This window comes from Heteronotia binoei, chromosome 21 (genome assembly GCF_032191835.1).
Source record: "Heteronotia binoei isolate CCM8104 ecotype False Entrance Well chromosome 21, APGP_CSIRO_Hbin_v1, whole genome shotgun sequence".
Lineage (NCBI taxonomy): Eukaryota > Metazoa > Chordata > Lepidosauria > Squamata > Gekkonidae > Heteronotia > Heteronotia binoei.
The window spans coordinates 31,695,304-31,708,762 of NC_083243.1; the positions used below are offsets into that span (position 1 = coordinate 31,695,304).

At 40.6% G+C, this 13,459-nt stretch overlaps 1 protein-coding gene across 1 annotated transcript in view; it reads left to right on the forward strand.

The window, feature by feature from the left end:
* The first annotated feature begins 150 nt into the window (after window positions 1-150).
* SETD3 (SET domain containing 3, actin N3(tau)-histidine methyltransferase) overlaps window positions 151-13,459 on the forward strand; it is a 56,958-nt gene continuing 43,649 nt past the window's right edge. The window contains exons 1-6 of the mRNA XM_060262902.1: window positions 151-295; window positions 8,442-8,551; window positions 8,871-8,963; window positions 10,177-10,325; window positions 12,249-12,321; window positions 12,792-13,048. Of these exons, the coding sequence (XP_060118885.1) occupies window positions 231-295; window positions 8,442-8,551; window positions 8,871-8,963; window positions 10,177-10,325; window positions 12,249-12,321; window positions 12,792-13,048 (747 nt within the window). The 5' untranslated portion in view covers window positions 151-230. The remainder of the gene's footprint in view (window positions 296-8,441; window positions 8,552-8,870; window positions 8,964-10,176; window positions 10,326-12,248; window positions 12,322-12,791; window positions 13,049-13,459) is intronic.

The window sequence follows — 13,459 nt, forward strand, 5'->3', positions numbered from 1 at the left end:
AAAGCGAATTGAAGCCGAGGGGTAGTCAGAGTTAGTGACGGTTCTGACCAATCAGAATTCTGTTACACACCCCCTTGCTCTCGCGGTAAACTGCCGGAGTGCGTGCGTCGATGTGTTTTCCTCTCTGCTCCCTCACGCCCTCCTTGGCCATAGGTGAGAAATCCTGAGGAGGAGGCAACGGCGAAAGCGATTGGTCGGCCGCCCGAGGGCGAGAGAAGGGGTTGGAGCCAATGGCGGCGTCGGAAGGGCGGACTGACGGGACGGTGGGTGGGGCCAAGGCGCTGGCCGCTGAGAAGTGAGTGTGCGCGGCGGGGCTGGGGTTGGCTTCGCTGCCGCCACCGCCTCTCCCCCCCTTTTCCCCTCCCCCCATCCCGGGCAGAACCGTCCGGTGAGAGGAAAATTTTTATTGGGGAGGGGGGGAGGGCTCCGCGTTGTCGCCGTGGAAAGGTAAACGGGGGAGGGGAAGGGGCGCCCCTTCGGTTTCTCTCACGCGCACGCCTCCTCTCAGAATGGGAGGGGGGCTGATCCGGGCCTGACTCGCGTCCCCTCCCCCCTTCTCCTCCCCCCTCTGGCTGCGGGCCCCTGATAGCCTGCGAGGACTGCGCAGCTCCTATGGGTAGAGGCGAGCGCGAGACGCACGTCGTCGAGGGGCCACGCTTGGTGTCGAGTAGCTGCGTAACGTATCTATTTCCGAGCTCCCGCTCTTCCCCTTTTCTCCCTATTCACACGATCATAACACCGTGTTTGTTCATCCCAACTAGGCCCTTCACGTTTCCATTCAGTGTGACTGCGGGGTGACATGATAGAGGTTTACAAGATTATGCATGGGATGGAGAAGGTAGAGAAAGAAGTACTTTTCTCCCTTTCTCACGGGACATTCAGTGAAACTACTGAGCAATCGGGTTAGAACTGATAAAAGGAAGTACTTCTTCACCCAAAGGGTGATTAACACGTGGAATTCACTGCCGCAGGAGGTGGTGGCTGCTACATGCATAGCCAGCTTCAAGAGGGGATTGGATAAGCATATGGAGCAGAGGTCCATCAGTGGCTACTAGTCACAGCTTATTGTTGGAATTCTCTGTCTGGGGCAGTGATGCTTTGTATTTCTGGTACTTGTGGGGGGCACAGTGGGAGGGCTTCTAGCCCCACTGGTGGATCTCCTGATGGTACTTGATTTTTTTGGCCGCTGTGTGACACAGAGTGTTGGACTGGGTGGGCTATTGGCCTGATCCAGCATGGCTTCTTTTATGTTCTTATGTTCTTCAGTCACAATCTGGTTCAACAGTATGAAGGTGGTTGGTGTGGAGAGAGGCAGCCCTCTAGGATCTTTTCTACTCAAGCAGTTTCTTTCTAGGTGTTAGATTTATATATATACCAGGGGTGGCCAAACTGTGATTCAGGAAACACATGTGGCTCTTTCACAGATATTGTGTGGCTCTCAAAGCCCCCAACCACCTCATTGGCTGGCTTGGAGAAGGCATTTGTCTCTTTGAATTGCTTCTCCAAGCCAGGCCGCCTGGCATCTTGGAGAATGCATTTATAGTTAAAGTTGCTTTCTTTCCACTTCTTCCTCCCCCCATCTATTTGCTTTCTTTCCACCTTTCCTTCCTTGCGGCTGTCAAACATCTGATGTTTGTCTTTCGGCTCTGAAACATTTGATATTTATTCTGTGTGGCTGTTATGTTAAGCAACTTTGGCCCCCCTGGTATGTACCAATTGCTGTAATATAATAAAATTTTATGATCTAATTTGTTTTAATTCTGATGCTTTTCTAAGGTACTTTTGGAAGTAATTTAAATGGTTGGAGGGGGGAGGGTTACTCGCTAAGCAGTAGTGAAAATGGTTGGCGATGACTCAAAGTTAGATCTTACAAACCGTATTCATGTTTACCTTTGTGTGGGTTGTATTAAATTTGGTAGAACTTGCTGCCAAACAAGCTGGCATCAAATTTGAGCTCTGATTGCAGTGCTATTATTTTCCTTTCCTCTGCCCACCTCTGTGGTACTTTTTGTTTATTATTTGTGTACTTTGTTTTCAGTCTTCCTTATGGAGAATCTAGTGTGCATGTTTTTGTTTGTGTAATTTAGCCATTTTGAAGGATTAGAAACCCTTTAAAATTAAAAAAAATTGTTATTTTCCCTTATTTTTACAACCAAGATGTTTATTTTTAATGCCCTCCTTCTTGGCAGTCCCTTCCTGTCATTCATGTTTGACATTCTTATACCCTGATCCATTCCTAACTTGCTGTTTCTGTCTCTTTGCTGCCTCTCACTTCTCCTGTTCAGTGTTCTGGCCCTTTCTTTCTCTTTCTGTTGTAGTTATTAGGTAAGAACTTCCACCACAGTAGTCCACCTGTCCTCTTCAAGTCAATGCTCCTTTTGGCATTACTGCCTTTAATCTCTTTATCATTTTTTTCTCATTGTGTCCAGATAATGCATAACACAAGCTGCTGCTGTGCCATAAAATCTCCTAGTCTGCTTTTTTTAACCGAAATGTTGCTTATTTTCCTTTGTAATGTTTTCCTATGGTGTCCCCATCTCCCAGTTCCCATCATTACTTGCTGTGCAGTTCAGTTTTCATACCTGCTAATTAGTAAAAAAATTTCTCCCTTACAAGTCTTATTTCTAATTTCTACCTTCTAACTCTGCACACTCAATAGTTCTGACCTTTGATTTGAACTATAATTTTCTTAGTACTGACACTAAATTCAGTTTTTACAATAATTTGTCAGCTTTGCTCCTCCTTTCCATGGGCCTTATGGCTGAGCATCTTTTTTCTGATTTTAGTGGCTATTTCATTTCTCTGTCAAACTTAATATTGTCCAGCTGTGCTTGGCTTTCTAAGAGATCCCACTTAAACCTATTGCTAATGTAAAGCTTGTACTTCTGTGTGTCATGTTTGTGTATGTGGTGGTTCAATTTCTTTGCTTTCTATTAATGCATCTTTTTCATTTTTGGCTCATGCTCATGATTGAACATAAGCTATTCCTTGATCGTCTGGTTAACATAAAAGTTCCCATCCCATTTATAGCTTTAACCAGTGACAGCCGTATTTTTAAGGAGTCACTGTACTTATCTCTTTAAACATTTCATTCTGTTTCAGTAGTTTATCACCATCGCTTTTGAGAAATTCATGCTTTGCTTTCCTTTGCACTGCCTTTTTTGTTGCTTTGCAATATTTTTCCATTTTGTATCTCATCTGGATAGAATGTTGGTGAATGGTGTATATGGATAACTGTAATGTGGGAGATCCCCTTTCCTGTCGTTTTTTGTCCTTAACTGCTGTGGGGATAGAAGGTCAGTGTGTATCTGTTGTCTACCCAGTGTTTTGGTAACAGAATTACATCTTAGCTGAAGGTTCTCAGCTGTCAGTTTTTACATAGATCCCGTTTCACGCTTCATGAAATCTTTGTTCATTTAGCATCTTTCAACCCAACTTGATGTGCACACACAGCACCAAACAAGTGTAAGGAGAAAAAAACTGACAACATGCTACTAGGAATGGTGATTCTTTGGGATTTTTGTTTAAAAGCATATGGTATGGTTGATGTGCTTAAGACATCTCCTTTTGACCCTATTAAATGTATTTCTTCTTCCATAGGTACGTGTAGCATGTACTGCTCACAGGTTCTAACATGCTAATACATTAGGTGTCTGGTTTTTCTGAAGGTTCTCCAGTTGGGCTACTTCAGGAGATATTCCTTGTTTTCCCAGGCCCTAGTATGATGCTTTGACCACTCACTAATTCTCTTTAAGGTTTTACCTCCTATGTAAGCTCTGGAAAAGCATGCTTGATTTTAAGGAACTACTACTAGAAGGATTTTACTTAATATGATGAATTTTAGGTATGAGTTTTTGCATTAGAGTACTGTGGCTGTAATCCGTCATTTATTTCGTAATTGTAGATGCTGTTTCCGTAGAGACCTGTTGGGATTAATTCTATTAATATCAAATTTCCCATTGATTTTAGTTGTTGTCGACTGGATTACATGTAGTTTTTAAGCATGAGGTTTATTTTTATCCTTTTCTATCCTATCCTTCTGAGCGCTCCGAGTACCATATAATATTTAAAAACATTAATATGCAAAAGCTAGAACAGCAATAGTGATAAACCTACCATATGGTGTATGTACCAAGACAATACACATAACTAGTGCTTGAGTTTAACAAGAATCCTGTTCCTTGAGATCTGAAGGCTTTGCTACCCAAGGTTGTTTTTACAGGCCAGTTTAAGTTGTTTTGAGAAGAACTAGTTTGAATTGCAGGCAAAATTGCTGTGATAGTTAACACCAGAAGAATCTTTGTAAGATAAAGGTTCTGGTTAAACTACTGTGTTATGAACATCTAGCTACTTTGTGAAAAGACGATGAAGGAACAGCTTCATGTGTAAGTTACATCAGCTCAAGTACTAATTTAGGGAGATTGCAACACATACTGGCTATTGCTGGTGGCCTAAATTCCTGCATACTTTGCAATAGTGCAGTACTCGAAGCAGCATATAGAGATGGTAAAAATGCAACACAGATTCATAGATTACTGGCAGTTGCCCACAAGAAAAAAGGAACTTCCATGTTCAGTGGCAGCACATCTTTGTTAGATGCTGAAGACTAGCTAGAAATCACTTACCATGTTCTGCTATGAGCTTTTCAGGGGCATCTTACTGGCCCCTATTGAGACAGAGAACTGGTCTGGATGGGCATTTGGTTCAATCCATTGGCGCAGTTATGTTCTTAAGAAATCGGGGCATATTGAAGGCCATGTCTTCAATTTAATCAGATTGCTTTCTTTTGGTTTCTGTGTCCTCTGATTGGTTTCTGGGAATCCAAAGGATTCTTCAATATGTATTCAAACTCTTCTCTATAACTCTGAGAATCTCAGGACTCCTAAGCATAGCCTTTGACTTAGGTATTGCTTTCAACTCTTGGCAGTATATGCAAAATATAATACAGTCTTGCTGTCATAGACATAGCATACTAGTTGAACATGTAAGTAATACTTTTAGATTACATCTGGGTAAACTTTTATGTTGTGAAACCAACTCTAAACAAGTTTAGAGTGTTAAAAGCTACTCTTTTTTCCCCTTCTAAAATAATCTTTGGATCTCGTACTCCATAAATAATTAACTTTATCCTAGTGTGGACTTTGAAAGAAGTTAGAAATGTGGTAAGAAAATGTTGGGGATTTAGCTGGCTATACCCTGAAGAATCAGAACACTTACAAAATGTTTGTTCTTGGATCTGTCTGCTTCCAAAGGGATTCCATCTAACTTCAGCGTGCCTAGTGATAGTGTCATACTTGTGGATTTTTATACTGTCACATTCCACTTTATGTGGGTGTGTGGCTATGTGGTATTAAAAATGGGAGCAGACTTTCATTAGGAGATGTGTGCAATATAAGGAGTAGGACTACTTTCTGTAGATACATTCTGCACTTTGTTTTATTTAGTTTGGTTCCATGAATTAAATTAGAGCTGGGCTCCTGCTAGGCGTTTTCCCTTTGTCTGAAGTTTCTGCAGAGGAGTAGCTGAGGCTGTTGGTGAAAGTCTTCAACAAGTGTCCCTTGGCTAGTATAAACCCAAGTCAGTGGTGAAGAACTTCATGATTTGTGATTAGGATCTTGCTCTGGCTTAGCTAGTAACCAGTATTTCTGGACTTCCAAATAATGATATCGCCGCTATTGAACTAAGGCCCCTGATTTCCTGTTCTTCGAACATTTGACAGTATGGAATGCATGATCAGTCAGTATGTTGTTCTGTGCTCTTCACTGAAGCATTGAATGTTACTAGGTGAATTCAAAGTGGTACCACGTGCTTCGTACAGATTGCTTTGCAACTTATGAATCTTTCATGTTTCCTGTTTGGAAGTATCCTCCTTTAGTTACTCTGGCAATGTTTTAAAAGAACAGTATGAATTTTGCAGTGCATAGGGTCTCCTTTTGCTTACTAGAGAGGAGAATTGAACCCCAGTGAACCAAACAGATTGTTTGAAGCCATTCTATGTGATAAAATGCCATTTCATATGTAATAATAATCTTGAAAGTATGCTCAAATTTGGATGCCAGCAGAAGTTTTTTTTTATATATACCTGGATTTAGATTTACAGCTACTCCTTTAGCAGTTTTTTATGTTAGTATTCACTCATTTTAAAAAGTCAGATCAAATCATAGCAGTATTTTGTTTGGTTCTTGCTCTTTGGATGTAGTGTGTGTCCCATAATGTCTTGAATAACAATATTTGTTTTAATGCACATGCGTTAATGTGAAGTCTGATTAAAATAATCCATGGATTCTTTTTAGACTTGCCTGTGCTATACTCTGTTTTCTGATAAGGATTTTGGGATAATTGTTGCTTTTGATCAGTGGATTGTGCAGCAAGCATGTTTTTCTCTCTGATACTACTATCACATTTTAAAAGGCGCATTAGTAATAAATAGGATTGCAAAACCATATACTAATGAGTTTGCAGATATGTTTAAGAAATCTGTTTTCATACAGTTTTTTTCCTAAGAGAAGTTACTACAAAGTGAGTGCCTTTTGAGGGAAAATATTTTTTTTTGTTTCCTAAAACTGATGTGTGGGTAGAAAGAGAATATGTTTGCATCTCATCAAGGAGAGATTTTTGGTGGAACAGAAGTTCAAAGCTGAACATCTTTGCCAGCAAGATTTAGAGTGGGAGATTGGTTCACCTCTTGCTGTCACTTTTTTTACATGTTAGTTGGTGCCAAGTTAGTTCGACCCTCTATATTTGGATATTCAACTTTGCTGCATGTAACTAAGCATATTTATCATCATTGACAGTTTTTTGGGGGGAGGGGGTTGCTTTGAAAAGATATCTGTAGTTTTCCACAGATTTATAAGGTAAACGTGACTAGCAGAATAAAACATTTTAAGTCTTATGTTGTGGTAGCACCATTCATGCTAGACCACATTCTAGTCAATATATATGTAAGCATAAATTCTGTTGAAATCATTGGCTGTTAATTTTGAAAATGAGAATTCTTCGCTATCCTCTGATGGCGTGTAAGTCATCAAATGTTGTTGCAGCTTATTCTTACAGAGTTCATTCTTGTTTTGCTGCTGAGCATCTGCCTTGGGGGGAATCAAAACCCAGTTTATTTAGACATTTAAGATATAATAGTTTGTATGAGTGGGGGCCCTTGGACTGCAAGAAGATCAAATCAGTCAGTCCTAAAGGAAATGAACCCTGTTCCCTGGAAGGTCAGAAGCTAAAGCTCAAATACTTTGGCCACCAAATGAGAAGGAAGCACTCACTGGAGAAGATTCTGATGCTGGGAAAGACAGAAGGCAAAAGAAGACGGGGATGGCAAAAGATGAGATGGCTGGATAGCGTTGCTGATGTAACAAACATGAATTTGAGCAGACTTCAGAGGATGGTGGAAGACAGGAGGGCCTGGCGTGACTTTTTTCATGGGGTCACAAAGAGTCGGACTCAACTGTGCGACTGAACAACAACAACATGAGTGGGGGCCAGCAGGACTCATGTGTGGGAATCCAATCTCCCCCCCCACACACACACTGTGAAGCTCCAGGCTGCCCAGCAGCTCTCTGCGGCTCACTTGGAGCAGCTCCAGGTGAGCCAGCATAGTCTCTCCTCCCAAATCTGTGTGGCAGCTCACTGGATTGGTGGTGTATTGGTTATCCTGGAGCAGCTCCAGGTGAGCCTCGGGTGGGGGGGTAGTTTTTGCTGGCTCATCTGGAGCTGTTCCAAACTAGCCAGCAGAGGCTTTCCCCCAGCCACTTTTGTGCCTGGCCCTGTGCAACCCAGGGGCTTTGCTGCAGTCAGCAGCATAGCCCACTGGGTTCCTAGATTGCACTGCTGCTGCTGGACTCAGTGTGGCTCCTCAGCACAGCTATTGCTGCTACTGGCAGCATGCCCCATGCACTTCCTGAACGTTATGGCTGCTACTGAGCCCAACAGTACTCTCAGGCTGCATCACTGTTGCTGAACCCAACTCCTGGCCTTCAGTGTGTGTGTGTGTGTGTTTTTTTACAAAATCAGACTTTTCTGCACACCTGGGGAGTCCCTCCAAGTGTGCAGAAAGATCTGCTTAGCCTCCATGTGGTTCCAATCAGTGGATTTAGCTCTCCACAGTTGGAGACCATGGGTGATTAATAGTATATAGATGGACTAGTGCGGGCACTAGTATGATTAACAGATGTATTGGCCTACTAAAGGGTTATCCTGATATACATGGTACTTGAATGTATGATTAAGTTATAGGAGATAAATGATGCTTTTCCAAAAGTTTTGAAATGTATTTTTGAACTTTTTCAAATATTTGCTGGCTTCTATCTACTTTCTCCTCCCTTTTTCTTTCCAAAATATTTAATATTATGGAATTTGCAGTAAAAAAAATGATATGCAAAAGAGAGCTTGTGTGGTAGTAAAAAACCTGTGCTTATTTAACTACTATTCTCTTCAAGTTGGAAGATGGGGAAGAAAAGCAGAGTGAAAACTCAGAAGTCGGGTACTGGAGCTACTGCAGTGGTCTCGCCGAAAGAAATGCTGAATCTAATTAGTGAATTATTACAGAGTAAGTTTAATATCCTTAACTCTTCTGAGGCAGGTGAGGATATGAATAAATGTGGGAAAGGGCCAATGCTGAGTTAATTTCAGTTGAATAGGTTAACTTGAAAATGAAAGCTTCAGAGTAATCTGTCCAGGTTCTACCCTTGAGTCCTGAAATTTGCCAGACATTAGTCTTCTGCAAACTTAAAAGTTACGGTATGATTGCCTAACTGAAGGTTATGAAATTGAAGTTACTTATCCATATATAATTCTCTTGATGTTGAGAAAAGGGGAAAGGCTAAATAGAATTGAGCAGAGCATTATTTCTGTATTTATGCTTCCAGAATGCAGCAGTCCAACTGCAGGTCCTGGAAAGGAGTGGGAAGAATATCAGCAGATTCGAGCGCTTGTTGAGAGAATCCGCAAAAAACAGAAAGGTAAATGAGAAAAGAGCCCTTTAGCTGCTCATGATCAGAAATGTTATTTTTTTAAAAAAGCAGCCTCTGAAATTGATATACGTTCTGAACTTTAAAATGTCGCAGTGTTTCGCCTTTCCTCAAAGAGGTGACACTGATTGTACTCAGGCATTTGAAAAGGATCAGCTGGTGTAGAAGGGATAGGGATAATGGACCTCACTTTACAGATTCGCTTTCAAGTATTATTAAATACTCAGTTATTACATATGGCGTTTAAAAAAAAGTTTATAAAATTTGTAAATTCTTCTATTAAAACATACAACTGTTGATCTTGGGCAAAATCGTCTACGAGTTTGCAGCTGTTGAACTGTTCCATATTTAGCTAATACTAATTATTCATCATTTGCAAGTAGCACTGTGACATATATAATTATTTGGCATTTAATTCTGGAGGATAAAGGTGGGTAGCATCTTAAGCCAAATGACAATATTTGAAGAGAATGTTTCTTCTTAGAATGTGGTTGAGGTACAGAGCGTAGGCACTAGGCAGTCCCATTTCACAGTGTTTGCTACTTCGTGCCTTGTGAGAACCAGAATTTTCTTTGGAGACAATCCTTGCATTCAGCTGTTTGTGCATGTGTGCATCACATAAACTATTTAGACTTCTTAGAACTACTCCTGTGAAGACTTCCTTTATTTGCTGTGTTTTTCTTTTTGCAGAGATGTATGTAAGATTTATTTTTGTTCTTTTGTGGTAGAACTAGAATAAATAATGTGTTTTTAGTTTACATGTGGTACACAAAATAAGAAATAAGACACTTAAATAAACTACTGTGTGCACTAAGGTGAGAGCTCTTTTGAGTTCCCCTGGGTCTAAAGTGATATAAGTTCATTATCTTGCCAAACTGAAGCATTGACCCAATCAATGCTTCAGGCATCTCAGAGGCCATGTGACATTGATTGGCAGAGAATGGTTTGTGTTGCACAGCCTGGCCTAGTTAGTACAAACTATCAAAGGGCTGTGCTTTCCTAACACTTTCTTTTGCCAAGTCTCTCTTGTACTCTGAGAACTGCCTCTCTTGGTAGACTAAAATATCTATCATGCACTGTCAAGCTACTATGCACATATGAATTCTGGGTAATTTTGCAGTAGAACAACACTTAGCATGTTGACTAGCTTGCCAATGTGGAAGGCTTACCATGTTTTTCCCTTTGACATCAAATGTATGCATAGGTTTGTCTGTCACCTTTGATGGAAAAAGAGAAGATTATTTTGCTGAGCTAATAAAGTGGGCTGGAGAGAATGGTGCATCCACAGAGGGTTTTGAAGTGGCCAACTTTAGTGAAGAGGGCTTTGGTTTGAAAGCTACAAGAGAGATAAAAGTGAGTAGAAGGTAACTGGTAAAGGTACCTGGCATGTGAAAAGATCATTTGATCAACTGTTTGTTTTGTGCAATGTATTTAGAAGACTGAATTTGGAGCAGGTTTGATTTGGGACACTTGTTACTCCCTAGTTATGATTCCTTAGTAGCTGTTTCTGTCCAACCCATGTATCAGATCTGGAGATCTTCCTAGGTACTCTCTTCTCTCTTCATTTCCACCACCACCCCCTCAAAAAGAGTTAATTGGCTTTTGGATGGGAGAAAGTTTGATGTCCATCTGCCAACAGGTGACCTGTGCTTTCAAATGCACAGTTCTGGATCTGTTTATTACATTTATGTATCATTCACTTCTGGATGATATATGGAGCATTCTCGGATAGTCCCCCCTGTTTATTTTTGGCCTCTTTGTTGATGTATAGGAGCATTAGAGATTTGTTCAGTGTGGTGGTAGAAAGTGCTTAGCAAGTCAGAGCCGTCTTGTTGTAACCACAGAGGGTTTTCAAGGCAAGAGACATTCAGAGGTGGTTTGCTATTGCCTGCCTCTTGGTGGTCTCCCATCCAAATACTAACCAAGGTCAACCTTGCTTGGCTTCTGAGAGCTGACAAGATTGAGCTAGCTTGCGTCAGGTATGATCGTTGTACCTTGTCACAACCACAGATCCAGATCTGGAAAAGCACTGAATGAGAGGAAATGCATTCCTGCCTTTATTGGTTTGCTAAATTGTATTAAACCAACAGAAAGATGTTTAGTTTTGATAAAAGATTTGGGATCTGACTGGTAACAGTGCACTCTTAAACAGTACTTAATTTAATCCAATCCTGCTACACAAAATTCACAAAATACAAAATTCAGGGTCTGGCCACCTGTCCTCCCTTTTACTTGCTTGGTTCGTGCCATCGGCTTTCTTCGTTGGATCTCTTTGTAGCTGGAAACTTGGGCTGCATTTTCTTCCTAGCACCTCTGCTAAGAGGAAAGAGAAGAAGAAAATGAAAGTTTATGGGACGGGGAGGATTTGGTGTTTTATTGCTGGTTTTAATTGGGTGTTTGTAAACCACTTTGAACTGTAGGGAAAGGTGTGGATATAAATGCTTTAGTGGATAAAATATTTAAAATATTGCTGCTAGATGGCCTTGTGTTGTCCCCTACTTTGCTTGCTTCTCTTTCCCCTTTTTGTCGGGGCAAAGGCTGCCCAAGATTGACTGCCACCAGTATTTAAGAGCTGTGGAAGAAGGCCTCTGCCGCCATCAGAACAGCACCAATTTAATAATCTGTTTTCTGTTTTAACTGTTTTAATTATTATTTATTATTGAATGTGTTATTTATTAATACCACTAATCTATTGTTCTTGGAATCTTATGTTATAAGCCGCCCTGAGCCTTGTTATTTATTATTGAATGTATTTATTATTGAAAGCATTATTTATTAATACTACTAATCTATTGTTCTTGGAATCTTATGTTTTAAGCCGCCCTGAGCCTGCTTTGGCGGGGAGGGTGAGATATAAATCGAATAAAATAAATAAATAAGATGACTATGCTTCTTTTCCTGCTTGGAAATATAGAGCACATGCTTATTGAGTGCTTACTAGCCAGGAATGGACAACATTCTGGGTAGCTGTTTTTTCCTTGTTTTATCCTTAATGTTGCTAATAGCCCTTAGGTCTAATGAGAGCCAGAGGTATGTGCACACAGCATGAAGTGTCAAAGTCTGATCTCTTGAAAGATGCATGGGCCAGTGGCAGTACTTGGCCAGATTTTCCTGCAGCTCAGGTACTTGTTCACCTGGGTCCTTGCTGGAGAACAATTGCTAGCCTCTTTAAAGCCTGGAATATGGTATTGGTGAGGAGAGTAAAATTCCTAATTAAATGCTGTATGTTTACATATGCCAGATGTACCTGACTGAATGTTTTTGTTGCTATTCTAGGCTGAAGAACTTTTTCTCTGGGTTCCTAGAAAATTGCTGATGACTGTGGAGTCGGCTAAAAATTCAGTCTTAGGTAAGAAGAGTTTCTGAGTATATTACTGATATGCTTGCAGTACATTTATTGGGAAGTTATTCATTAACACTTACATGGCAAATAGAAATGGCTAGTGAGCTTATAACCGCTTAAAGAAACTCAAGGCTCAGAAAGGGTCATGCTTTGCCTTTCTGTTTCCTGATACCCATTTGAACACTTTTAATACTGTGGTGATAAATTTAACTTGTATCAAGTACCTTCAGTCCAATACTCCATGTGTAAGTTCCCTAAGGTCTTTGAGAAGTCAGTCAGTGCTATGTTGCTTATAATATCTTTGTATGAGCAGTTGACCAGTGTTTTTTAGATTTGTTTAAATGTTTTAGAGCCATATAATGATCTGTTATAAGATTAAAAAAAATGACAGCCTAACCTCACTTTCGTCATAAATTGAGTTGGGAATTTGTGTTTCGAAGGGACTAAGTTTCCTTGTGGGTTCATTTTTTCCTAAGGGTCCTTGTATTCCCAAGACCGAATTCTCCAAGCCATGGGTAACATCACATTAGCATTCCATCTTCTTTGTGAACGATACAACCCTAATTCTTTCTGGCTGCCTTACATCCAGACTCTCCCAAGTGAATACAATACCCCACTTTACTTCGAAGAAGACGAGGTTCAGTATCTTCAGTCAACTCAGGCGATTCATGATGTTTTCAGCCAATATAAAAATACTGCTCGACAGTATGCCTATTTCTACAAAGTTATTCAGGTAAGAGTGCGACATTGAAGCCACAACTGTGCTTGGGTGAAATCATGATACAACAAAGAGTAGTTCCGAGTGCTGCAAAGAGATTCTTGTTGTTTGTCAAGGCAGTGCTCAAATAATTATTTCATTATGTAATCTTATTGTTAATACATTTATTGTTTAATGCTTCTGTTGCATTGAAGCTATTCCTGCTGTGTTCCCAGATGCACATTTGCAACTCATATGGGGGTCTCTTTCAGTTAAGGAGAGTGTGTGGATGGCAAATTTTGCCTTCACCACATCATTTCCTCCTAAATACAATCTTTTCATTTATGTACTTCTTGGAGAAAAGCTGTAGGAGGGGGGTGCCTTTAGGGCAGCACTGGGGAGGGGTGTCCATTCTATCCCTGCTCATGCTGGGTTCTAGCCATTGAG